Genomic DNA, 26,355 nt, shown 5'->3' with positions numbered 1-26,355 from the left:
TTGCAATGACAAATAAGACAGCAACGAGTGCACATAAATTTAAATATCCAGTTTGGCACTTAAAGTAAGCAATCAAGAGTAAGATTACACCAATAAATTGTCCAATTCACTTTATCAAGGACATATACACATTTTCCCTCTGGCTTTTAGGGGCTAATATACAGATAGCTTTAAAGCCACGGGTTATGTCCCTCTGAAGAAAATATTAAAGAAGCCATTTTAAATTTATAAATAATGTGGAAAACAAGCTTAATATATTTCTTAAAATAACTAGAAGTAGTCTGCGGTAGGGTGTCCAAAACGCGGATCGTTCCCTTGGGTGTTGTCCACCTTATGGTAACTATATTCCTTTTCCTTATTTTTAGAATTTTGGCTTTCGTTTTCATATTTCCCGTCTGCCATTTCGCATTTTCGTTTTCATTTATACGCTCTGTGACGCCATAGGTCTCGCCTCCCATTTGCCCTTGCCCTGCCATCTCATGACCCCCCTAAAACGGCCATCTGAGTCCCCCCTTCTAACCCCTTCTGACCCCTCTTGACCCATCACCGGAGGCCCCTGGTGGATGTCCTCCTGTGGATGTCGCGCTGGCTGTCATCATCAAATTACGCCTGGCTTTTGTGGCTGGGTTTTGTTTTCGGGCAGCAGAAGAGCCAAATTAAATTTCCTTAAAGGGCTATCAAGGGCTTGCAATGTTAAATATTTGAGAATTATTTTGCCTAATATTACACTTTAACTGTTAAAGAACCCATTCTTAATTCACAGAGATATGAAGCCCGAACATTGTATTTGATACTTTAATTGTGTAACTGAGCTTATAAAATTATTATTACTACGAATTAATGAAAATTGCCTATTTGTTGCACTCTTCAGCTCTGGTTGACTCTGCTGATAAGCGGCGAACGCTCTTAAAGGCGCTCTTTTGTTTAACGGCCCTCTTTTCTTGTTTTCTCTCTCTGATAAATCACGTATACGCCGTGTCGATCGTCGCCTGATGGCAGTCGCCAACGAATCGCGCGCGCAAGCAAACCGCCAGCGAGCCGCAGCGGAGGAGCATCTCCGCCTGAATGGAATAACCCTAGCTGAGGACCGAACATCGTAGATATCGAGGCAGAAGATTGGGCAACCAAGTCACCTTTGACCCGGACAACGGAGACGGACAACGCAGCAGACTGGCAGAATGGCCGCTGGAAAGTTGACTGATCGGGAGCGGGAGGCGATCGTCAGCAATCTGACCAAGGACGTGCAGGCTCTGAGGGAAATGGTGCGGAGTCGGGAGAGCGAGCTGGTCAAGCTGCACCGCGAAATCCACAAGCTGAAGGTGAGGGGGTGAGGTCGCCCAGGTGAGAGAGGGTATGTCGGGAAAAGCCATCCATCCATCGCTGTCTATGGCATCGCTTTGTTTGCTCGCTTTTTGTTTGCTGCCCCTGGCAGATAAGCAGGAGCCACACAGACCGCACTATTTTTCGGACTAAATTCGAATTCGCTTTGTGTATCGCAGAGATACAAAGTATCTGCAAATACACACGCCGACAGACAGACCCCTCCTCTATCTCTATCACATCGTTATCTGGGCAACAGCAGCAGACTCTGCCCAGATATCAGATACACCCCATAGACCCCCTACTCCCTACCCAATCCCCATTCCCCAAGACCATGCCCATGCCTACCCCACTGAACCGCAGCGGCGGAGGAGTGGAGGCGGCGAAAACGGGGGCTAACCCATGCCCTTGCCGGCGTATCTGCTAGATACTCGTATCTATCTAATGCCCCATCCCCGCCTTATAATTTGTACTTGAGCCCCCGTCCACGGCTTCCATCCACACATATGTATTTAAACTGTAAGGCAGATTTATTGAGCCAAGTGATTAGCACTTCTTGGCGAGATCTCATCGTCGTGCACAATTTTATAGCCCAAAGAGCGGAGTGAAAATTCGAGACTTGCGAATGCCAGATACTTGGTAGCCACTTCTCAAATAATCTGGAAGCCGAAAATCATTTAATTTCCATTATCTCACTAATTGGGGCTGTAAAGTCGGAGAGCTGAGACTGAGAAATTGCTAATATAAGATAATTCCATGTTCTCATGGTTGTGGGAAGGCATACAAATTGGAATGGGCTTACTAAGTCTTCAATAAATGCCCTTTCTTAGGGAAGATCATTTAAGAGTATGATTTAGGCAATGAAATGGAAATGCTTAATCAATCAAGTAGCTGGATAATGAATCTTTCCTAGTCTGCATTTCCACCGGGATGTAAAGCTCTTTGGCACCTTATTCGAATGCCTCACGAGTGTGCGTCGCTAATTGCCGAATCACCTCCAGCTCGAGCAGTTGATCCGGCGCCCGCGGCTCTGCTTCCCCAGATCTCAGGTCTCCAGATTACTTTGTGGGCAAACAGAGATACAAAGATACATAGATAATATAGTTCCGACCGAGGCAGCACGCGCATCTCGAAAAAAACAGAATCAGAAGAATCGGTTGGGAACCGAAGCTTACATAAAAAAGCGGCGAGCGAGAAAAAAGGAAATACGAGCTGGGCCCGCGAAGAGTGTTTTTGAAATGCTAATTTCTATGCAAATAATTTGGAAAACAAGCAAAAGGTGGTTGGCGACTGGGGACTGGAGCGGGGTGGTGGGTGGTAACACCTCGCCCTGACAATCGGCTTATCATGTTTACCCTCTGAGCTGGAAATGAAACCGAAACTGAAACTCCATGACTAGCTCCCATTTCTGAGGAGGCGCCACGGATTTGGATTTGCCTTTTGGCTACGGCTTTATCTATGCCGTTTTTGGGTCACACCGCCTAGGGGAAAATTTAGCATTCTATTTACGGATTGTGATAAGAGAGTCGAAGAACGCACCCAATTGGCATGCACTGGCAAAAAAATGGTTCAAAGCCTTAAATCTTAAATAAACAACTAATAAATTTATATATATAAGTATATAAATATATATACAACATAAAATAGCCACATTGAAAATAATTCAAAGATAATATGTTAGTTTACGCTGTGTTTGGCATCCCGAAATTCGTCATCGGGAAAGCACGTGAATGCCATCCGCAGTGGGTCGCCTAATTGAGTTGGGCTCGGATGTCGAGGGAATCACGCGCCTCCATCGATTGATTGTCCGCCAATTGCCGGGGGATTGATTGACCGACGCATCACAATTGTTGCTCCAACCTTTGACCCCCATCTCCGTCGTTTTTCAGAGTGTGCTCCAGCAGACCACCAACAACCTGAACGTCACCCGGAATGAAAAGGCCAAGAAGAAGCTCTACTCCTTGCCAGAGCAATGCGGCGAGCAGGAAAGTAGGAACCAGAATCCACATTTGTGCAGCTCCTGCGGCATGGTGCTGCCCACCAGTCCGGAGTTCGCCCTGGAGGCGCTTTCTCTGGGACCGCTGGCCCCCTTACCATCAACATCTTCCGCCTCCCCATATGAATCGACATCTGCGGATGAAGTGCGACCCAAGGCGATGCCCGCTGCCATCAAGAAACAAGGTGTATCCGCCGAGAGCTGTGTGCAGTCCATGCAGCAATCCTACAGCATACCGATTCCAAAATACGACAAGGATTTCAGGTACGTCTTCTTATGAGCTTTCATTTTCAAGCCCTTTGCAACTCACAACCCTGATCCTCCCAGTGATAAGCAGCAAATCAAAGACGCCATCATGGACAATGACTTCCTGAAGAACATAGACGCATCGCAGGTGCGGGAACTGGTGGATTCAATGTACTCCAAGAGCATAGCAGCCGGCGAGTTTGTGATCCGCGAGGGTGAAGTGGGCGCACATCTGTACGTCTCCGCCGCCGGCGAGTTTGCGGTGATGCAGCAGGGCAAGGTTCTGGACAAGATGGGGGCGGGAAAGGCGTTTGGGGAGCTGGCTATCCTCTACAACTGCACCAGGACGGCCTCCATTCGAGTCCTAAGTGAGGCTGCGAGGGTATGGGTGCTGGACAGACGGGTCTTTCAGCAGATTATGATGTGCACGGGCCTCCAGCGAATCGAAAACAGCGTAAACTTCCTAAAATCCGTGCCCCTGCTGATGAACCTTAGTGAGGAACTGCTGGCCAAGATAGCAGACGTTCTGGAGCTGGAGTTCTACGCCGCTGGCACCTACATAATCCGACAAGGAACCGCCGGGGACAGTTTCTTCTTGATCTCACAGGGCAATGTCCGCGTGACCCAAAAACTAACTCCCACCTCGGAGGAAACGGAGTTGCGAACGCTGTCCAGGGGAGACTATTTCGGAGAGCAGGCGCTGATCAACGAGGATAAGCGAACGGCCAACATCATCGCACTGTCACCAGGAGTTGAGTGCTTGACCCTGGACAGGGATTCCTTCAAGCGGCTGATTGGGGATCTCTGCGAGCTGAAGGAGAAGGACTACGGCGATGAGAGCAGGATGCTAGCCATGAAGCAGGCGCGGGAAAGCTGCCGGGATGAGCCGAAGGAGCAGCTGCAGCAGGAGTTCCCCGATCTCAAGCTCACGGACCTCGAGGTGGTCAGCACTCTTGGCATCGGAGGCTTTGGTCGGGTGGAGCTGGTCAAGGCCCACCATCAAGATCGCGTGGATATCTTTGCCCTGAAGTGTCTCAAGAAGCGACACATTGTGGACACCAAACAGGAGGAGCACATCTTCAGCGAACGCCACATCATGCTCAGTTCGAGGTCGCCCTTCATCTGCCGTTTGTATCGCACCTTCCGTGACGAGAAATACGTGTATATGCTGCTCGAGGCATGCATGGGTGGGGAGATATGGACGATGCTCCGGGATCGCGGATCCTTCGAGGACAACGCGGCGCAGTTCATCATCGGGTGTGTCCTGCAGGCGTTTGAGTACCTGCATGCCCGCGGAATCATCTATAGAGACCTTAAGCCGGAGAACCTGATGCTGGATGAGCGCGGCTATGTCAAAATCGTGGACTTCGGTTTCGCCAAGCAGATCGGAACGAGCTCTAAGACGTGGACCTTCTGCGGCACACCGGAGTACGTGGCACCCGAGATCATCCTGAACAAGGGTCACGATCGAGCCGTAGACTACTGGGCTTTGGGGATTCTCATTCATGAACTGCTCAACGGAACGTGCGTAACTGACACCACCTCTTGATTTTTTAAGCTCCCCCAATAATGTTTATCTTTCGCTTGTAGGCCACCATTTAGTGCTCCAGATCCCATGCAGACGTACAACCTCATCCTGAAGGGCATTGACATGATAGCCTTTCCCAAGCACATCTCCCGCTGGGCCGTGCAGCTCATCAAGAGGCTATGTCGCGATGTTCCATCGGAGCGCCTCGGCTACCAGACTGGTGGCATCCAGGACATAAAGAAACATAAGTGAGTGAAACGATATCAAATATGATAGAAAGATAGCTATTGATGATGTGTTTAAACCTTAGGTGGTTCCTGGGATTCGACTGGGACGGCTTGGCCAGCCAGCTGCTGATTCCGCCCTTCGTGAGACCCATCGCCCATCCGACGGATGTGCGCTACTTCGACCGCTTTCCGTGCGATTTGAACGAGCCACCGGACGAGCTCTCCGGCTGGGATGCGGATTTCTAGGCCCATTCCGTCACCTCCTTGACTTAGTAATTGATCACACTTTAGTTCAATATAGGTTACTTTACTGATTTTCCTAGAAACGTAGAAAGAAAGGAACATGGATACCATCTAATTGAAGTTTATACATTTGGGTGGAAAAAGTACACACTGGATTTGGAGGCCAGCAGCTGACAGATTTGGGAGCATCGTTCGATCAGGGGCTTGTAGATCTTATCGCAGCCAGGTGTTGGCTCCGCAGCCAGTTTCAAGCCGGAAGGCACGTCCCTGAAAAACTCGTCGAAGCTGAGTCTCGTCTTACGGCCCGTGGGCATCATGCAGGATTGGCAGTTGCAGGCGGACTCCCGGTGTTCGTAAAAGGCGTACCTGGCACGAAAGGCGCATCCCAAAAGGCTGACCTCGACACCAGTTCGCTGGTAAACAGGAGCATTGAATATGTCCGCCACGATCTGCAGGACACTTTGGCACCTGGAGTCCTCGCCCACCACTATGATCTTTGTGTCCGGCGTGTGGTGGAAGCCCATCTCGTGGGCAATCGACCAGTGGTGCATGATCTGACCCTCGATTAGAGCTCGAACCTCAATCTCCGGTGTGGAGAAGCGGTGTCTGCCTCGAATGCACTCCGCGGCCATCGGGTTTATGTGCGCATCCCAGCGTAGAGTGCCCTTCGCAGTGGGTATAATCTCCCGGTCCCGGAAGTGCACAGCCACATTGCCACTGTTGCCCGAGGGCGTGGCGTCTAGCATTTCGTAGAAGCGCCTCCAGCTGCCGCCGGCGACATCCTCACAGATGGCTTTTCGCGTCAATCCTCCGTTTTGGAAGCATAGGAGGCCCATGTACTCGTCCCTTCTTGTCGGATGGCACATCACGTGGCCGTCCTCCAGCCGCGGAGCTTTCTTCAGAGGCATCACCACCACATCACTGGTATCCAGACTGAGCATGAGGAAGTCATTCTCTACCAGAAGCCCTGCCAGTTCCGAGGCTTTGCTCCCGGTGGAAGCCACCACCATGCAGTCCGGCCTGAAGTTCCAGCGTTTCACGTAGTAGTCCCCGATGCGTCCTTGCAGCCGGGACGAGGGAATAGGCTTCATCAAACGCCTGGCAAGGTCAGGAGCACAGGCGTCTAGGCACGCCGGAGACCACTTCTTTCTCCGGATGTCGAGCAGATTCATCCCCGAGCCATCGCTGTAGTCTATGGAGGCAATGCCACCGATAAGGAGAGAGGCCAAAAAGCTGCTGATTAGCGAAATCCTGGAAGTTCTCTCGTACTGCTCCGGGCACTGGGTATACACTTTCCGTATTTGGGGACCCGTGAATCTCGTGTACGCTCTGGAGCCCGTTATTTTCGACAGTTCAGCGGGACCCCCGACGGTGTGCTCCATTTCACGGACCTGCACGTCCGTCGAGCTATCCCGCCAAGTGGGCGTCCTGGTCACTTCGAAGGCGCTCTCCGTGATCTGCTCGTGGAGCCGCAGGTTGACGTTCAAATTGCACAGACGCCTCAGGCCCAACTCCGACCAGAAGACGCAACCGTGCTGCTGAGCCGCTCCGGCAATAGAGACCACCGAGTGCATATCCGCTCCCTGTTTCACTAAACAGTCCATCAGCATGTCCAGTGCCTTTACCCACATCACTGGATTGGCCAGGAACTCGCCAGGACCGCCATCTGATAGTATTCCATTCGTTGTCTTGAACTCTGGGAGATCAACGTCATAGCGGATCTGTGCCACATAGGTAACGTTCAATTTGGAGTCGAGGATCAGGGCGCGGAAGAGTTGGGTGCCCAAGTGGAGGCCCAGGTAGCTGTTGCCACTGTAGTCCTGCTTGATGCGGTGGCACATATCCCATCGGTGGACTCAATGCGAGCTGCAACCAAAATTTTGAAGAAACGAAGTTTTTTTTTATAAAACTTCTAAGTCAGACGGGAAGGACGAAGCATTAAATACATTTATGAAATTTGTAGTGCTTAAGCTTACAATGTATATACAATTATCGCGATTTCTTAGTTTTAGGGTAAAATAAAAATGTTATTGAGAATGCAAATAATAATAACGGAATTTTTAATATATTTGGGTAATATTGTTAAACTTTTAAAGTCATTTAAGAATTGTTTGTAGTTTGGTCGCGGGACAATTTTAACTAAATGTTTGGCAATTTTTGCCAATCCAAGGTTTTTGTCATAGAAAAGTCTTCATTTTACGCATAACATTGCAAAAAATGATCGGAGTAAAAAGTGATATGTCTCGTTGAATTCGTAATCAAATTTCCAATCGAACTGCATTCCAACTTAGAAATGGTGATTTTTTCAATTTTTCTCAAAAAATCATGATGTAACCCCTTTCCAAAATTTCAAAATTTGGCAAAAATTTTTTTTTTTTATATCATTCAAAAAGTGTTTTGAGTTGTTAGTTTGGGTCAATAGCTATTCAAAACAGTAAGAATTTTGGTTGTGCGACTATTTTAAGCCAAGTTTCGAGAAAGGATTGCAATCAAAATATGGTCCTTTTGCCAACCCCAAGTTTTTGTCATAGAAAAGTCTTTATTTTACGCATAACATTCGAAAAAATGATCGGAGTAAAAAGTGATATGTCTCGTTGAATTCGTAATCAAATTTCCAATCGAACTGCATTCCAACTTAGAAATGGTGATTTTTTTCAATTTTTCGCAAAAAATCATGATGTAACCCCTTTCCAAAATTTCAAAATTCGGCAAAAAATTTTTTTTTTGATATTATTCAAAAAGTGTTTTGAGTTGTTAGTTTGGGTCAATAGCTATTCAAAACAGTAAGAATTTTGGTTGTGCGACTACTTTAAGCCAAGTTTCGAGAAAGGATTGCAATCAAAATATGGTCCTTTTGCCAACCCCAAGTTTTTGTCATAGAAAAGTCTTTATTTTACGCATAACATTCGAAAAAATGATCGGAGTAAAAAGTGATATGTCTCGTTGAATTCGTAATCAAATTTCCAATCGAACTGCATTCCAACTTAGAAATGGTGATTTTTTTCAATTTTTCGCAAAAAATCATGATGTAACCCCTTTCCAAAATTTCAAAATTCGGCAAAAAATTTTTTTTTTGATATTATTCAAAAAGTGTTTTGAGTTGTTAGTTTGGGTCAATAGCTATTCAAAACAGTAAGAATTTTGGTTGTGCGACTACTTTAAGCCAAGTTTCGAGAAAGGATTGCAATCAAAATATGGTCCTTTTGCCAACCCCAAGTTTTTGTCATAGAAAAGTCTTTATTTTACGCATAACATTGCAAAAAATGATCGGAGTAAAAAGTGATATGTCTCGTTGAATTCGTAATAAAATTTCCAATCGAACTGCATTCCAACTTAGAAATGGTGATTTTTTTCAATTTTTCGCAAAAAATCATGATGTAACCCCTTTCCAAAATTTCAAAATTTGGCAAAATTTTTTTTTTTTTGATTTTATTCAAAAAGTGTTTTGAGTTGTTAGTTTGGGTCAATAGCTATTCAAAACTGTATAAAGTTTGGTTCTGGGACAAATTTGAGCCAAGATTTAGGAATAAGCCTTAGTAAACTCGATATACATTGAAACCAAAAGCATTTTATTTTTGGCCCAGCTTGGCGAGAATCATTTTATAGGAAACATTGATTGGGTAACTAGGACTGCTGCTGACCAATGCGTCTCTGCTCCGTGATCTTAAACTGCAGCAGGACCACGAGGTAGGTGGCCATGAACGAGATGTTGGTCGTGATCAGCTCGCGGTTGATGTTTGCATACCCGTCCAGATTCATGATGGGTGGATTCTTGTTTATGGCCACAAGCAGCATCTCCACCTCCTTCTGGGTGGCAGCGTCCACGGCGGTCAGGTTGATATTGAGCAGCTTCGTCTGGAAGTCAAGTCCGACCTTTCGGGAGGCGTAGTGCGCCTCGTTGCAGATGATGTACAGCAGACCCATGCAGTAGAACACGATGACGAACAGACCCACCTGGAAATGTCCTAATCAAAAAGAGTCTTTGCGTGGCAAACTAACGCACCTCCTTGTAGGTTGCCCCGTGGTCGATGATTTCGCTGATGCTGCCGTAAGTGGCGATGATCGTTGTGAAGAAGATGACCAGACAGTACATGCCGTACATGTTGGAGTAGGCTCGTCCCAGCTGCTGCATCATGTGACTCAGGTCCACCCACAGATGGCGGTACTCGGTGAGTTTTTGGGCGGGCTTCTCGCCCCGGATGGTTGTCTGGATGTTTCAGTTTAGTAATTTTGTAATTGAGCACTGGTTATATGTTAATTTTACCTGCAGAGCGTCGGAAAGAGCGCGACTTGCAGTTCCGAATGCATTGCAGTTGATGTACCTTTCGGATTTCAGAAAGAAGGTATTGTCTACTTGGGGTTTTTTCACATGGTTTTCCCATAGGACACGTACTCACCACAAACTGCAGAAGCAGTTGAGCATGGCGATGATGGGGTAGTAGGCGAATGTGTACCACAGCCGGAAGTCCGGCTGCAGGAAGTACTGCGACAGGTTAATGGCGATGCTCAGGAGCCAGGAGAAGACGCACAGCGACCAGGTGAGTGGGTAGAGATTCGGAAAGACGATCGGCGAGCCGGTAGTTTTGAAGAATTTATACTGGTAGTTGGTCCACATGTTCTTGAAGATGGCCACCTGGGGACCGTGCCGCCAGCTGGCCACCGGGAGCAGAAAGTTGGTGAAGAGCAGACTGATGAAGATTACGTTGTAGATGGCCTCATCGAAGCGCTTGTCCGGGCTGGTGACGAACTTTTTCACGCGCTCGCGCAGCACCAGAACCACAATGGTCGTCTGGCAGCTGTAGATGAAGATGGCCCACATGACCTGTTTGGAGCCCCAGGAGTAGCCCGTTCTGGGCAGGTTCTTCTCGGGCGGATTACGGTGAATGGGCATAACGCCCATTATTTGGAAAAGCACCAGGAGGCTCTTGGTGGTCTGGTAGAAGGAATCGTGCTTGTCCAGTTCCAGCGGATCGTCGACAGTCTCCTGCTTGCGCACGTACACCTCCTCCATGGCATCACCACGAGCCATCAGCTTCAGTTTCTCCCGGTAGCGCACCTCGTCCTCCAGAAAGTGGCGCTGGTTGGGATTCAGCATGGGCACTACCTTCGAAGGCGGCGTTAGGCCACGACTCACTGCCCAAAACGACATCGTGCGATCAAGGAAAGTCGTAGGGCTTCCCAATGACGGACCTTTTATACTCCTCCACGCAGCCTTGCTATTGACTTTCGATTGAAAGACAAACAATGAAAGGGACACGCCCCGGGCGGCGCCCATTTGCTTGCCCACCATTAAATATGCTTAAGTCCGGGACATGAGCACGAGCCTAGTCGGGCAGCTTTCCTGCACTCAGAAAAAATGGTGGGGAATACGTTGCAAACATAGTTTTAAATCTTCCCATTTTAACAAGATTATATAGTGTTAATCAAAAGCTGTGTTCATTTGGTATATTCACTCTAAGTTTCTCTCAGTGTCCGCTTGTTGTGGTCATTCTGCTGACACCGACCAACGGGTGACCCCAAACAGCAGGGCAGGATGAGGAGGAGGGGGAGGAAAAGTCGGCGGCCTGCTGAGGGCGACCGAACGGAGAAGGTACATAAAATGCGCTTAATTTGCCGGAAATGAAAGTTTAACGATGTGTAAATGCTTACGAATGCCGATAGAGGCTCGCACTAATGACCAATAAAAATGTGCCACCAACGGGACGGACTGCCTGCTCCATCGCCATCTTTGCCTTTGTCCCAATCCTTGACCCTGTCCCAGTTCATCTGGTGGTCCGTCGTGTGTGTGGGTCTGACTTTTGATCTATTTCTGCCTCAGATACCAAAAGGCCCGGCATTAATGGCTCTTAAGACGCTTAAAGCCGAGAGGCGAGAGTGGACAGGAAATCCATGGCAATGACAGCCGTTCTGGACTGCCAATCCCCTCGTGCAACTCCACCGGGATAAGCCAAAAGCGAGCTACAAATCTTCCCCGGAGAATGTTTGGAATTTGCGAGCCATATTTAAAGAGTTTCACAGCTTTCGGGGGACTCGCAGCCAACTGTTGCGAGTTCGACCCTGCTTTTTGGCCAGAGTTTTCCCTGTTTTGGCAGCGAAACTCATTTTCATTGCACACAGTTTGGCCAACTCAGCTCTTTTAATGCGAAAACTTTCAAGACAAACGACAAGCGGGAGTGCATAAATAAAGTGTTTAGCTGGTTTTTTATGCCCACGAAGTGTGTGCGTCGTGTCACATAATTGCACACAACTTGAGAGGGGCGACTGCATGGCCCATTTAAAACGCGCTGGCGTAGCTTCATCCACCAGGATGCGGCTTAAAGAACTGATGCAGCGCATCCCAGGATTTGTGGGCTCTTGTTGCTGCCGCATCCCTTTCGAAGGACGTGCCTATTCCAAGTGTCACTGCAGCCGAGCGAATCTCTCTTGGCCGCCGGCTGTCAGCCACCAGGCGGCCTTGGCGAACAAGTTACATTTCGATTTCCTCCTCTGCTCTTCCACCGCCGTCTTGGTCTGCCATCCATCACGGGGCTGCACTGTGCCGAAATCCCACTTTATCTGAATGCTTTATTACTCTAGTAAAATGTTCGATCCTAAAAATACAAAGTTTATGTGTTGTTCCAGCAAAAAAGTGTGTACTACACAAAAGAATTTGATCGAACTATTCTTTTAATAATCCCTTTTTAACTTTGAATCTACCGATTTCTCTCCGTGGACGTAATGCAAGTATCTTGTGCGAAATGGTGCTGAGAAAATGTGAGAAAGATTTACTTTTTGCAGAAAAGACTTTTATTAATATCGAGGGAAGCGCGGAAGAGAACAAGCCAAAAATGGATTTTAGATTGGCTGGAGTCCTGCGCCCTAAGCAGAGGATGACTCGGTGCTGGCTTCCGTGGTTGTGCTGGTGCTGGATTCGGTGGTCGTTGTAGTGGTGGTGGTGGTGGTAGTGCTGTTGCTGGGAAGAGTGGCATTTGGAGGCAGTCCCCACGGTCCGCCGGGGCCACCGGGTCCACCTGGACCACCCTGGGGACCTCCCTGCGGTCCACCCTGGGGTCCGCCCTGAGGACCACCCTGGGGTCCACCTTGAGGTCCACCTTGAGGTCCACCTTGGGGTCCACCCTGGGGTCCACCTTGGGGTCCACCTTGGGGTCCACCCTGGGGTCCACCTCGAGGACCTCCACGGCCACCTCGTCGACCACCCTGAGCGGCAGCCACGGCAATCAGTGCGAAGAGGGCGATGATGATGAAGGAACGCATCTTGCTTGGTGCTTATATCTGTCAGTGGAACTGGAGTTTGATAGCTATTCGCCAGTTCCACAAGCCTTTTATACTCTCACCTCGCCAGTTCCACCGACCTCGTTACCAGATGGTTTTCGGTGACGTCGTCGGCGATCAAATAAACGTCAGGTGTAATTTGGCAAAACCGGAGCCGGACAAAGACTCTTGAGCTGTTCCAAACGCTAGATGGATAGATGAATGAATATCTGTTTTTCCCCTGCGTCACAGACCAGCTGCTCTTGATTCGATTTCAATACTGCCGTCGTCGCTCTTGTCTGCGTTTGCGTTTGTGTTTGTGTTTGTCCAGTCGACTATTTATCACCACAGAACGTGGGCGGTTCGGGTGGTTTTTATAGCTAATGGAGTTGTCGCCTTCTGATTCGATTCCGTTGGGCTTGCGGCTAATTCATCAGTTCGACCAGCAGCGGATGCGATTTATGAGTTTGCATGGGTCCTTCAAATGCAGGACCAATAAATAAATGTTAATTTAATTTGCAGTGGTCGGGGAAAATTGCAAGGTCTGAATTGCGCACTCGAAAGTGCACTTGAATAAATTCGAGCTGTGAAAATAGAGTTAAAGTAGTATATATCTAATGCAATCACACAATAGTTTGCTCCTTGGTGCAATTTGTATAATAAAGAATATTATATATTTGAAAACTGGCCTCGTTTCAAGTTGAATTTAAATGAATCAAAGCAATCCAGCTTAACCACTTTCAGTTTAATCACATTTGCGAGCCGTGTAGGCGAGGATGGCACTCTGGCTAATGCAATTAAACATTAATCATACGCACTGTGTGCCCGGGCGGACCAGCAGGATACATATGTCGATGTCCGAGAACCGTTGCCGGGTTACACTCACAGTTTTAGAGCGAAGCATCCACAAATTAGCAAATTGGACATAAATTGACTAATTAGTGCTAAAAGCAAGTGGCCAATGTTTGCTCCAGCCACACCGAGCACAGGCTGCAATCCCTACGCCATACCTCCCACCCCTTCTCCCCTTGTTAATTCTGTGATACAGAAGGGAAAGTGATAATTCAATGTGCGTAAATGGAAACTAATTTCGTTTTATTGCGGGCCCCCTTTTTACCCCTTCCCCATGCCACGACCCTGCACTCTCCCACTTGGCTGGGGAAATTAAAATGCAAATTTCATTTGCATTGAAAATTTATCGCTTTAATGAGCGCTGCAATTGCAATTAAAAAATCTGAACAACTGTGGAATGCTTCCCGTTCCCTGGCCCGACTTTCGCCCATTTTTGGCCTCTGGCCATAATCCACGGCCCAATGCGCTCGCTTTCTATAATTTGCCGAGCTTAGTCCGACCAAGATCTTCAAATTTTAATTAAAAACGCTTTGCATATTTTGCGCAATTGATTTTTGTTTTCCGCCCAACCAAGTGCAGTTAAAGAGGGCGAAAAGTGGGGAAAATGGGGCGTGGCGTGGGTGTTGGATCGAACAAATTGTGCCATTATTCCGGTCACGCTTTTGTTCTCGGGAATTGATGGTTTAATCAGCTGTCTATCCGATCCGTGGGAAGGAATCCATCTGCTCGGATTTGCCTCGCTGAGTCGCAGGTCCTTTTTTGGTGCCTGGTAATTGAAAAACACACAGGCGCCTAGTGCATCAATTAGCAAAGCAAACGCAGCCACTCAGCCGGCAAAGACAAAACGCAAACCACTCCGAAGGACCTTGCGCCGGAATCCTGAGAATCCTGCGCGTCCTGACTACTGCAAGTGCATTCTATTAGTTGCCCAAGCCCCAAACCGAGTTTTTATCTCTGGGCAAACAGTCGCAAGTGCCGCACAAAAGACAAAGAGGCGAGCTATTGTCCTCGATGGATCACCCCTCCATTCCCAGCTCCACTGCGCCAAAGTCTATATTGCCATGCAAATGCTATGGCATTAAAGGATTTCCCAACTGCCGCGTTCTTGCTTCCATTTGTTAGTATCGCCATCGCCATCGCCATCGCCGTCGCCATGGCCGGCTTTTATTGACTTTGCGCATTTAACTTTTAATTTTCACCATGTTAAAGAGTCGAGCTCAGTGGGTGGGTGGGAAAGCGTGGGTGGTGCCAAACTGAATGGCAAAACTTTTTCCGTTAAATGCTGAAACAACCCTGTGCGCTTTAAGCGGTTCTCCTTGTTCGGCGTTTGGGGCTTGTAACACCTTTTAGTCCACTAAATGTATTCACATACCCTGGGACTCGCATGGCATATTGCTTAGACGGCTACTACGGAATTTTCACTCTTAAAGCTTATATGTTTAATAGGACATTTTGGTTAGGTATTTCATAGCTATATACAGGATCGATTAATACTAGAGTTTTTTTTTGGCATCCTATGATGAGGAAACGTCAGTGGAACTGGATTCAGTGGTGCTAGCCTCAGTGGTCGAAGTGGTGGTGGTACTGTTGGAGAGTTCGGTTCCATTCGGAGGCAGACCCCATGGACCGCCAGGACCTCCCTGCCGCTGGCCTCCCTGTTGTCCTCCCTGGGGTCCCTTCTGGGGTCCTCCCTGCTGTCCTCCTTGCTGACCATTTTGAGGTCCTCCCTGGCCACCCTGCTGTCCACCTTGTGGTCCGCCTTGAGCAGCAGCCAGTGCAATCAGGGCGAAGAGGGCAATCAGAATGTAGGAACGCATTTTCTCTGTGTTAGTTTGGCTTTGCTGGGTGAAAACTCGAGTTGTAATGAATCTTCCCACAGCCAAAGCCCCTTTATATGGTCTAAATTTTCCATTAGGCCCAAACGTATTTCTTGAAAAACAGCTGCTGCTGGGGCGCCGTCACAGAAATCAAACAAACGTCTGCGGTATTTTGGTAAAACCGAAAACCAGACACAAAGAGAGTTGAAAGCTTGGGGAAAATGTTTACTGTTTACCAGTGACTAATTTACCTAAAGTGCGTCACCAGCAGTTACCTATATTTGTTTTGTATTCTCTGTTTATGAAATTTTTATTTGTTATTTTGTAATAATCAAACGCTTTGGTCTTAAAGTGTAAACATCAACTACAACTACGTCAAAGAGTCAATTTGATTTTAAAGTACTGAATAATATTTGAACATACTGCCATTTAATCGAATTTAACAGGTAATAGAAATGGGCTCAAAATGCAATATCAAGCGGATTATACTTATTCAAATTACTAGATAACCCGAAAGTCGTGAGACCTGCCTTTCGCCCCGTAACCTTGTTTTCCGCCGTGAAATTATTTTCACACGAAGCGCTTTAGAATATTCCTTGCCCGCGGCGGCATCGCCATAGAAGTGGAGTGCCGTGTAAATATGGCATCCTCACTCCCCGAACCGAAAGCCATCGCCAAGCCGACTCATTTCCATCCGTATCTGAGCCTGGAATGACATGATGCGGCATTTGTGCGCATTTCGGGCTCAATTTTGCAGAGCCCACGCGGCGTATACTTAACCGGGCCGCCTGCACATTTTTTTACTTTACGCCGCTTAATCGGCAAAAAAAGGGGGAAAAGAGCAGCAAAATGAAAGCGGCTAAAAGCTAAAAAATAGATGGCGGAGAGCCCAACCAAGCTGCATGCAATATTTATGATTATTTTTTCAATTTCGCTTCGATCGCTTCGGCCTTGGAAAATTTCATTTGCTGCATTTCAGCGCCGCTGCTGCTCATCCTGATTTTTCCGCTTTTGTTGTTGCTGCTGCGCTGCTGCTGCCTTTTCAGGAAGCCAGGATGTGTTTTCCTTTCAATTTGTGCTCCTAGACGGTATGAAGGCAAGCAGGAGCTCGGCGAAGAAAGCGGTGACTTGACTCAAGTTGAGCAAAGTTGGATAGAACTTCCTGCCTGCTGTGTGGCTAGTGCACACAGAAAATAATCTGGGACTCGAAGGTATAGGGATTATTGGTAAGGAGATTTCCCATTCTAAGACAAGCACTCGATTTCAGGGCCAAACCTATTCCTACCAATCGAGACATTACTTGGTTACATGTGATTTTCTCTCTGTGTTCCTCCGGGTAGGGGCAACTAATTCCACCTGAGGATAATATGATTTCCCTGCATCTTCCGCTCCGAATCCACGCGTTCTTTAGCCCCCTGCAGATTACATTTGCTACTTTCGCAAATCTGCGTGTGTTCCTGTACTTTTGCAGTTGCTTTCATTTTTCAAAAGCGCGAATTTAGTCGGCTGCCAGCTCATGTGTGTGAGTGTGCGGGTCCTGCGCTCCTCCCCGCGTTTTTCCTCCTGATGAATGGTTCATGTGTTTCACTAACCAATTTGCGCTCTGCGCTCGACGTGATTTACAGTTCCCCAGCGAGCTGTTTTGCCTGCTCCACTCGCCTCACTTGCCTCAGTTGCCCAGTTTGCCCCACTTGCTCCATTCGCATGTGGCAGTTGGCAGTTGGCAGCTGGCTTAACCCACCGGTGGCCACAACGACAGATCACTGGATCTAGGGGAAGTCAATTAAATAATGCTATGTTGATCATTGGTATGCAACATCAGTTGCCAAATTTTGTTATTAAATCTGGTCTAATAGGAATCAATTAATTTGCAAAATTGTATTGCTTTAGAAAGGTTGTCACTGACCTCTTGCTCCTCTTGACCTTTCTTTTCCAGTGGATACTAAATACAATATATTTTATGTTCAAGTTCCTATGGAAACTTTCCGGCTATATTGGGTTAATCGCTTATGGAGCTCAGTGGGTTTAAGCCCTGCCGCAGAGTCCAGTCAATGGCGGAGCTGGCTTAAAGCGCCTTTGCACTGCACTCTGGTGTCCGCTCTGCCCGGAGTGGGAAATGCAAATCAATTGATCACTTCGCCGGTCCATGACTGATGGCCTTCCACCCACCGACCACCGCCCAGCCTGCTCCGCCCCCTAAAAAGCCACCCCGCTCTGCGACCAAACACTCCAGTGCACTAAAAGTGGCCGCTTCGCTGAGCAGCGAGTGGATGAGGAAGACGACTTTGTACTGCATTTCATGAGCCACCGCATATGCGTTTTCCCCTTTTCCCACTTTTCCCACTGCCGTTTGCAACTGCTGTTTGTCGCGGATTTCGGTGCGGGGAGGCGGAACTCTTTCAGTGGCAATTTGCGGGATGCTCGGGGGAAGGAGGTTGCATTCCTGGGATGTGCTTTAAAGTGGTTTTTAGCAGCAGCACAAAAGTGTTGCATACTTTTTAGCGTCAATTGCTGCTTCAGAATAATACGCAGCATTTTTGTCAGATTAAACGATTTAATGACTCCACGAAGCTTAAAAGCGGATTATAACAGAATTAAGCCACAACGCATTAGAGTACTAATATCAATTTATTCCACGAACTTGTATTAATAAAGGCAAGGATAAGGAACTGAGCAAGCCTGTTGGCTTTCATTGGGATCAATCTTTAAGTTACGAAGAGGAAACCTCTGTGCTGCTGGATTCAGTGGTGCTAGCCTCAGTGGTCGAAGTGGTGGTACTGTTGGAGAGTTCGGTTCCATTCGGAGGCAGACCCCATGGACCGCCAGGACCTCCCTGCTGCTGGCCTCCCTGTTGTCCTCCCTGGGGTCCCTTCTGGGGTCCTCCCTGCTGTCCTCCTTGCTGACCATTTTGAGGTCCTCCCTGGCCACCCTGCTGTCCACCTTGTGGTCCGCCTTGAGCAGCTGCCAGGGCAATCAGGGCGAAGAGGGCAATCAGAATGTAGGAACGCATTTTCTCTCTGGCAGTTTGGCTTTGCTTGGTGGAAATTCAGGTTGTGATGCCTTTTCCAACAGCCTAAGCCCTTTTATATTCTCTAAGACTTCATATTTTCCCACAGAAGTCCCCTCAAAAACAGCTGCTGCCGAGTTACGTCGCAGAAATCATATCAAAGAAACGTCTGGGGTAAATGGGAAAACCCAAAGTACAACTTGCTCTTGAAAAAGTACAAATGTTTTGCATTGACTCATTCATTTATCGTATTTGGCTAAGAAGCAGCTGCTTTAGCTTCTGGGTTTAAATTTCTGGTTCTGTTTTTGATTTACTACTTTAGTTTCCATTTATTTACTATTTGCGCTCAGCGGTTTTGATTTCTTTACATGGCAGCTAATGCTTGACCATAAAACAAAGATATTTACGAGTTTAAATTATAAATCTTGGTAATAAAGCAAGTAAAGTAATTTGTTGGATAGCTCAATTTTTTGAATCCATTCCGGTAAGTTTTAAAGTCAACGTGGAGCCGAGTTCAGTAGCCACTCAATTATATTTTAGTTACACATCAAGAAAATATTGACTTTGGGGAGTACGTGGGCGGTGAAGTGGGGGGAAAACAGTTGATCCCTCACGGCGAGAATGTAATAAATTAGCCAGCAATGAACTCCAGCAGCGCTGGCGTCATAAATCATCTTCGGGACTAGGATTTTGAGTCCTAATTATCGCGCTAGTCACTGGGCCAAAGCCTTTGCTTCTGCTCCATCTACCGCCGGGATCGACCACTTCCCTCTCCCTCAACCATGACGAGTCCATCCATGACCAAAGCTAATCACGAGCACTGGCCTGTGCGAAACTGAAGCCAAGCGCAAAAAATGTTGCCACTCATAAAAATTTTGTGGGCCGCAATGGAAACTGAGGCGATTATTCCGTGTTTTTTCCCAGAAGGGGCGTGAGTGGGTGTGGCTGGGGGCTGCGATGGCACCTGGGATTGGGAAATGATGGAATGATGCCTCGACGGCACCAGCAGCCGCTCAATTATTCCTGCCTATTTATCCTGGATTCGATTTTGTGTGTGTTTTTGCGGAGTTAAAGCGCCGAAATTGTAACTGAAAATCCGTTTAAAGACGTCTCTGGGCGGCTGTTGTTCAAAAAAATTTGATTTTAATTGAATTTCTCATTTTCGGCGTGGCCTATTCAGGGGTTTTGTTGAGGGCCGTGACGTTGGCAAATTCAATTTGCCGCCAAATGAGCTAAATGCGATTAAACTCGGGCAGACAGACTGCACAGCTCCCCGTCCGGTTCGCCATATTAAAGCCGAGCTCGAAGCCTCTTCTTAGCTGGGCCAAATACAATTTCCCCAGGACCAGCAAGACATGACCGCCTTTGCGGCATGTGTAACATATGTCAGATGGCCGGACTTGGCCTAAATCAATACAATTGTTTGGGCCCAGTTACCGCAGCTCCGCACTTGGTCCTTATTGTCCTAGTCCAAGGGGCGATGTCAACAAGCGGCGAAATGAAGAAAACAATAAGTCGAAAACTTTTCTTCGCCCTCGAAGATGCGATGCCCTGAAAACTACGCTAGTGGGGAAAATATATTTTTATAATATATATCACATATATTTTAATGGTATTTAGTTTGTAAAAAGCACGAAAGTATACAGATTTAAATTTTAATCTAATTTACTAAGTTCGAAGCAATTTTGCTACTATCGAGAGTCTCTTGTTGGAATAGGGAAATTCTTATGAAAAGAGATTTCTCTGGAAGAAGAAGGGTTTCAATATCGTGGACATTGAATAACATAAAGATAAATGATTTTGGCAGCCTGTGTTTGTGTTTCCGCTTACACTGATAGTAATACATTTATGAGAACAAAACTATCCATAAAATATGTTTAATAGGTTTTTAAAAACAATGTTAAAAGAAATTGCGATTCATGCCAATTTATACAGCTTAGACGCTGCAACATAAAATGAATGCAAACATGAAAAGCAAAGAGATTCTAATTAAAACTCTGAGATGACAAGCTACAGAAATAGTTTACTCAGATTTAAAAATATCTCGCAATAATAAATGTAAATGTCTTTAATTACTCTAACCACGTTAAACATTTGGTATGCAAGAGAATACACACAGTCCACTTGATTGTGGGCCGCCAAGGGTTCATCATTTAGTTGGCTTACCCTTTTTTGGGAGCCATCTCTGTGGGCCATGGATTTGCATCTGGCTCGAGAAACGACCGACAACAAGTTGCTGTGCCCGCTCCTTAAGTCCGTTTTGTGTCTGCGCCTTGGGTTTTTGCCAATTGGCGCCGCAGGACAATGGGAAGCCCAGGCGGTCAGGAGGGAGTCGAGAGGAGCGGCAAGGAGCCAGCAAGCCAAAGAGTTAATAAAAAGTTGTCGTCGAGCAAGTTTTGCCTTGTATTTCCTCGGTCAGATCTCCCCTTCCTAACAGCCATCCCCACCCGTCGAACTCACTCTTCCATCGCCTCGTTGTTTTATGGGGCTTCTGAAGATTCAGATTCAGATTCAGCGGCTGCAGCGTCAGCATTTCTATCGCTTCAGCTGTTTGTTGGTTTTCCACTTTTCACTTTAGTGGGTGGGTGGCCTGGGTGCTCTGGATGCTCTGGATGGCATCGCGTGCTCCTTGCTTGGCCTGTCTTGCGGCACTGCGTTTCGTTTCTGTTTTTATTTGCATACAATTTGCCAGTTTATGGCCGTCAAGAGCTGGCCCTGGTTTCGTCCGCATCGGGGTGTATATAGACACACATATACATCCCCTGCCCCAGCGCTTCGCAAATATATGTTATTTGTATTTATTGATTTCCAAGTGAAAACATTATTGAGGTTGGCCTCGGCTCCGTCATGAAAATTGTTGCGTACCCAAAGCAAATTTGCCCTTGCTGCTCTCGTTGAAAATGTCGAACAACAAAAGGACTTCATTATTATTGGCTTCATTGTGCGGCTGTGTGTGTGTGTGTGTTGTGTTTGTGTGTGTGTGTCTGCCAGGATGCCAAGCCCATCGTGAGCTGGCAAACTGATTAAATTGAATTTCATATGCAAAAGGTGAAACTCAATCAAGAAAACATAAAGGCGCTGCACACACGAAATAAAACCTGGCCGTACGCATAATTTGTAATAGTCGAGAGTCTAAAAACACATCAGACTAATTGTGATTTTTCAATGAAAAGGCCATTAATTTATAAATAAATAATTGCAAACTACCGTCAAAGACTCGGAATACGCATAAATCATTATTAGCAAGGAAATGCTTTACCAGTTAGTAGGCATCTATTCTTTTAATGGCTTTCGGGTGGCAGACCTGATGCATCTACATTATATAACATTGTTTATCGAATATTTTGCTCCGAAAAGGTCTGGTGTTTTTCTCTCTCTGCAAGTATTAGTGGCCGGATCTATCTGGATGTGTGCGTATGTGCGAGTGCTCAGATTAACCAAAGCCAAGGCAGGGCTTTGCGGCTTTGTTGTGCGGCAGTGATATGCCCCACTCCTCGACCTTCCACCTTCCACCTTCCACCTTCCGTTCTCCGCTGCCACCTTCGTAACCTTTGAGGTTGAAATTAATAGCAAAATGGAAATTAAAAGGCACTCGGCCAGAGCAAAAAGGGAAATGCTGCGAGTCAGGGGTGAAATTGAATGACTCGCACTCGCCCGCCTGAAAAGCTGCAACTTTGGAGGCATTTGGGGTCTTCCAACAGCCATCAGCACTTGTCCCCTTGTGCCGCTCGTCGAATGCGGCATACTTAAAAGTGAAAGCCTTCTTCGCATGTCCGTTGTTGCTGGTTTTATGTTCATAGCTCGCATAGGTGATAATTTCATTTGGCCAAATCAAAACCTGAGACTCTCACACACTCGCAGCAGCCAAACTGCGCCTCATACATCGAGCTAATAAAATTTTAATGAAATTACGACGGCCTTCACTTCCTCCTCTCGACCCTTCGTGTAATAATCACGGCCGAAAAATTTTATGCCGCCTACGTGGCAAAACACTGAACCACCGAAAAGCGGAACCGCCGAAAAGGGGAATTCAAGTGGAGCATAAAAGGAGCTATTAGCCGTCATATTTTTCCCCATTTTCCCACTCCAGGAAACCTTTCCCCACTTCCGCTTTTCCCCGTTCCCGTCCCTAGTCTATTCGCGACGTTGATGGCACGCACATTTCGCCAGGCATTTTGCGATTGCACTGTTAAAAAAACAGGTGAACTGAGAAGTAAGAATTATGTTAAAATGTAGTTCGTTACTTAAGATACGCAAATTTACTTAGCATCCAGTTATAAGGGGTAGTTTCGTTGAAAAACACATTCGTTCGAATGTTGCATTATCTCTTCATATTTGAGCCATTTTTCAGTGTGCGAGCATGTATGTGTGCGGAGGCAGTGGGCGTGGCACCGGCTGTGTGTGAGTGAGCCTGCATTAATGATGCATTGCATCTGCCGTCCCGCGTGCCAGCTTAAAACGCTTCGCGTCGCTTAATTAGAGGTGAACTGGGGACGGGGCCAAAGGGAAGTTCGGGGCACGTGCAATTTAACTGACTTCTTGCCCCGTAATTGCGAGGGAACACAAGTTTTGATTAAAGTTTGTCCCAACTACACGGAGTTTACAGCCAGCGGTGAGCGGGAATTATTGACACTGCCATCATTTACTTAGAGATAGGAATGGAACTTTGGTGTGAAGTGCAGACAGGTGTTTAAAATTGTATTAGGTATTTCGAAATTGTAAAAATTTTTAAAGGAAAACTCATTATTGTTTATTCACAAAATTTCTGGCATATTGGGTTTAGCTAATGCCTTTTGTCAGCTCCGCTCATCTCTGGCTGGCGCATTACGCATACGCCGCGTGAGCGCCGGAAAACTTTCCCTGCAGTGACGTCTAATTAAAACTTATTTTTGCAGTTTGCAAGACAAAGGGATGACTTCCACCCCGCGTCAACCATTTCACAGCCTCTGTTGTTGTTGATTATGTTGACGCCAATGAAAATATTTATCAAGTCATAGCGTTGCAGGTGCAATATATGGCGTGATGCCGCTGCGGGCAAACAATGCAGATTACGCATACGCCATGTGTTGCATGTGTGGCTGTGGCAAGCGCGTGTCAAGTTGTCTTGCCAAAAAAGTTAAATGAGGCGGAGCGCAGCGAAACTTTGACGCTGATTTGGACACTTTTGGCTTAGCTTTTCACCTGTGTTGTGGGCGCTGCCTGCTCTAATTAAAATTTCAGCAGCTGCGCGAAATTAATGTGGTTAAGTCGGGTTAAACGCGCTACATTTAGTGCTGCACTTCCGGGCTCGCTTAAATGTCTGCCTCTCCAATGGACTGTGCCCTATCCTTCCGATCCAGAAGCTCCGAGGACAAACATTGCGGTGGCCAGGACTCGGACCGGGGCGACATCTAATGACCGCACGGCTCGTTTGCTTCATTTGCACTGAAATGGATGCACAACCGCAAATCAAACACAGTGAACTGGGCTGAGACCGGGTTGAATTGGCAGAGGGAGCCCAGGGCCAGGAACTCAGCCACCATGAGAATTGAGAAATTTCCAGGAAACATTTTGACAGTTGAACTCTCGGCCCGGTTATTTGATCTCCGCTTCTGGGCAGCTAGCACTTGATTTTGGCCATTTCTTTTCGGAAGGCACTGTTTCGGGTTTCAATAGAAATGCAAATCCGATTCCGTTCCACTTCGACGAATCCTGACATTAGCAGGGTAATCCGATCATTATGTGCGTGCGACAGATTGAAGGAGAAATACTTAAATAGTTTCTCGAATGTGGAAGGCCTCGGACAAGTGTAACGTAAATTTCCTAGAGGTAAAGAAGAGGAAATTGAGTAATGAGTTTACAGTGCATGGCAAGATAATTGAACTCATCAAATGAAGAGTGCACGAAACCTGAGCGCATTTAAATTCCAAAAGCACTAAGCAGTGGATTATCTGTTATTCAAGACCAGATCGAAAGTAAAATCAAGTTGGCTGCCACATAGACGTGCCATCCAATCAAAATGTGGACGAGCAGATTGGACAGCAAATATTTCCAGCTTTTCGCCAGATTTGACGGAATTGCCAATGCTTAACCGAATCTTTGAGTTTCTGTTATTTTGTGGTTCATTACGTTCTGGAGCGCAAAATCAACGCTGCCTCGCTTCTTGGCATCGTCCCCGAAGTTTGCATTTGGCTCGATAAACTCGCACATACTCACATACTCGATAAACTCGAGCGCAGACACGTACGACAGTTGTTGTCGCGCCTTCCCGAAGGACTCCCTTACCCTGAGATTTTCCCGGCACCGTTCTGCCGGCTGCTCCATCAACAGTTTGTGGCAGCTTGTTGAAATTAATCATTTGGCTGCCAAGACGCAGTCTTCGTCTTGCCTTTTATACTTTTTCGGGGGTATTTCAGTTTGGCTAATAAGTTTGTTACGTATAAAGGTAGCACAAGATTCTCTCTTTTTTCTGCCTGTTTCATTCACAGAATTTGCTGTGCCAGGACCGGATGAAAAGCCATTTCCGGTATAGGTTTATCGGATTCAATTAAAATGCTTCACTAGGGTATTTGAATTTTGGGCTTACGATCGTGCACCTCAATTTTCCTAACCAGTTTCGAGCGCTCCCCCTCAACTGAGCCATCCATAGCAATCAGTTGGCTGCTTCGACTTGCTCCTTCTCATCTGTCGCCATGTTGCTACTTCCGTTTCCGCTTCTAGTTGGCTTTACGTGTGTGCTGTGCGCTGTGTGCAGTGTGTCAACAACATTATGTTATTTCTTCGTCAGACGTGCGCATGTGTGAGTGCTGGCGTGCCACTCGCGTAATTTCCCATGGTAACTGAACATGCGAGTGCATCCTCCTCTCCATTCACATCCACTCCTGGTGGCAGCTGTTTCCTGTCTCTTCCAGTTGTCGCGACAATAACTGCGAAGATTCCTCCTGCATTTGTTTACAGCTCGCTTATAATAAATTGCAATCACGACTTGAATGCCAACAGCTCACCACTCGCCATTCCGCCGACTCTGATTGTATCTAACGGCGGCATTTGCATGGGAGCACACTTATTTTCTCCCCCCTCCCCCTTCTCTTGAGGATTTTCAATCAGCAGCTCGCTGGGCCAGAAATCCGTTTTCCGCTACTCGTTTACCATTTGCCATTTCCCGCTTTCCCGTTGTCGCTTGGCTGTGATTCCTTCGCCGCGATTCCCCCGAGATAGCCAATTAGAACGCTCATGGCCTGGCACCTTTTAATCCAACTTCACTGCAAACAAAAGCAAATGAAAAACTAAGGAGAAGGCTGTTCAGCGAATATATTCAATGGAAATCATTGTTATTATGGATATTTTCCATCAATATGTAGTTTATCCCACTTGAAACTTAATTTGCCATCATGGAAATTGCATGAATAAAATCAAATAAAATTGTGATTGACTTAAACGATTTCAGAGCATGAGTTTTTTGCTCTCAGTGTTCGCATCTCAATTAAAAGTGCGAATTGTCATCAGTGCGGAAAATGTTTAACGTGGATGTTTTTATGCCTGATTAAGCAGAAGGTCCGGGGATGAGACCCATAAGAGATCCCAACCTGTGCGCGAGCATATTTTGTCATTTCCAGCGCTGACAGCAGCCACGTACCAAAAAGAAAAAGGAAAAGTTGAATGAAATGCCAGAGGAGGGAAAACTTTTTTGGCCAACATTTTGGCGGCGCCTGGCTCTGGATCTGGCTTTCCCCAAATTCCTCATTTCGCCCCCGGTTTTTCCATCATGATGCTGTTGGCTTGTTATGTGTAGCTGTTTCACTTCACTCGCTCCTTTGAATTACAGGCAGTGCATGGCAGGCAAATTTATTGGCAAATTGGGAGCACAGTGGTTTCCTTTCATTTCCCTC

The 26,355-nt window shown here is 46.8% G+C and overlaps 6 protein-coding genes across 7 annotated transcripts; 1 reads left to right on the top strand and 5 right to left on the bottom strand.

Moving 5' to 3' along the window:
• Positions 1-1,010: 1,010 nt before the first annotated feature.
• Positions 1,011-5,675, top strand: LOC117150199 (cGMP-dependent protein kinase, isozyme 1). Its single transcript, XM_033316989.1, has 5 exons — positions 1,011-1,319; positions 3,210-3,580; positions 3,644-5,086; positions 5,153-5,338; positions 5,401-5,675. Exons 1-5 carry the CDS (start codon positions 1,179-1,181, stop codon positions 5,561-5,563), a joined length of 2,304 nt encoding a protein of 767 aa, XP_033172880.1. The 5' UTR covers positions 1,011-1,178; the 3' UTR covers positions 5,564-5,675.
• On the bottom strand, positions 5,582-7,522 carry LOC117150200 (xylulose kinase). Of its 2 annotated transcripts, XM_033316991.1 has the most exons (2): positions 5,712-7,522; positions 5,582-5,636 (listed from the first exon to the last, which is right to left on the bottom strand). In XM_033316991.1, the coding sequence occupies exons 1-2, from the start codon at positions 7,399-7,401 to the stop codon at positions 5,620-5,622; spliced, it is 1,707 nt and encodes a 568-aa protein (XP_033172882.1). In that variant the 5' UTR covers positions 7,402-7,522; the 3' UTR covers positions 5,582-5,619. The 2 variants fall into 2 exon arrangements, with proteins under 2 accessions (XP_033172882.1, XP_033172881.1); XM_033316990.1 differs by having other exon boundaries at positions 5,624-7,521.
• Positions 7,523-9,150: 1,628 nt separating this feature from the next.
• On the bottom strand, positions 9,151-10,766 carry LOC117150202 (gustatory and odorant receptor 21a). The gene is made up of 4 exons (XM_033316992.1): positions 9,958-10,766; positions 9,825-9,882; positions 9,564-9,767; positions 9,151-9,514 (listed from the first exon to the last, which is right to left on the bottom strand). Exons 1-4 carry the CDS (start codon positions 10,707-10,709, stop codon positions 9,185-9,187), a joined length of 1,344 nt encoding a protein of 447 aa, XP_033172883.1. The 5' UTR covers positions 10,710-10,766; the 3' UTR covers positions 9,151-9,184.
• A 1,568-nt stretch (positions 10,767-12,334) lies between these two features.
• Positions 12,335-12,914, bottom strand: LOC117147911 (tenecin-3). Its single transcript, XM_033315025.1, has 2 exons — positions 12,895-12,914; positions 12,335-12,832 (listed from the first exon to the last, which is right to left on the bottom strand). The coding sequence occupies exon 2, from the start codon at positions 12,812-12,814 to the stop codon at positions 12,419-12,421; it is 396 nt and encodes a 131-aa protein (XP_033170916.1). The 5' UTR covers positions 12,815-12,832; positions 12,895-12,914; the 3' UTR covers positions 12,335-12,418.
• Positions 12,915-15,086: 2,172 nt separating this feature from the next.
• Positions 15,087-15,522, bottom strand: LOC117148649 (tenecin-3-like). Its single transcript, XM_033316155.1, has one exon. It carries the CDS (start codon positions 15,478-15,480, stop codon positions 15,178-15,180), a length of 303 nt encoding a protein of 100 aa, XP_033172046.1. The 5' UTR covers positions 15,481-15,522; the 3' UTR covers positions 15,087-15,177.
• A 2,561-nt stretch (positions 15,523-18,083) lies between these two features.
• On the bottom strand, positions 18,084-18,536 carry LOC117148534 (tenecin-3-like). Its single transcript, XM_033315957.1, has one exon. It carries the CDS (start codon positions 18,488-18,490, stop codon positions 18,191-18,193), a length of 300 nt encoding a protein of 99 aa, XP_033171848.1. The 5' UTR covers positions 18,491-18,536; the 3' UTR covers positions 18,084-18,190.
• Between the last annotated feature and the right edge of the window lie 7,819 nt (positions 18,537-26,355).

The sequence above is a fragment of the Drosophila mauritiana genome, chromosome 2L, assembly GCF_004382145.1.
Source record: "Drosophila mauritiana strain mau12 chromosome 2L, ASM438214v1, whole genome shotgun sequence".
Classification (NCBI taxonomy): domain Eukaryota; kingdom Metazoa; phylum Arthropoda; class Insecta; order Diptera; family Drosophilidae; genus Drosophila; species Drosophila mauritiana.
Note: the sequence above shows the minus strand (reverse complement) of the source record. Positions and strands in the feature narration are given on the sequence as shown.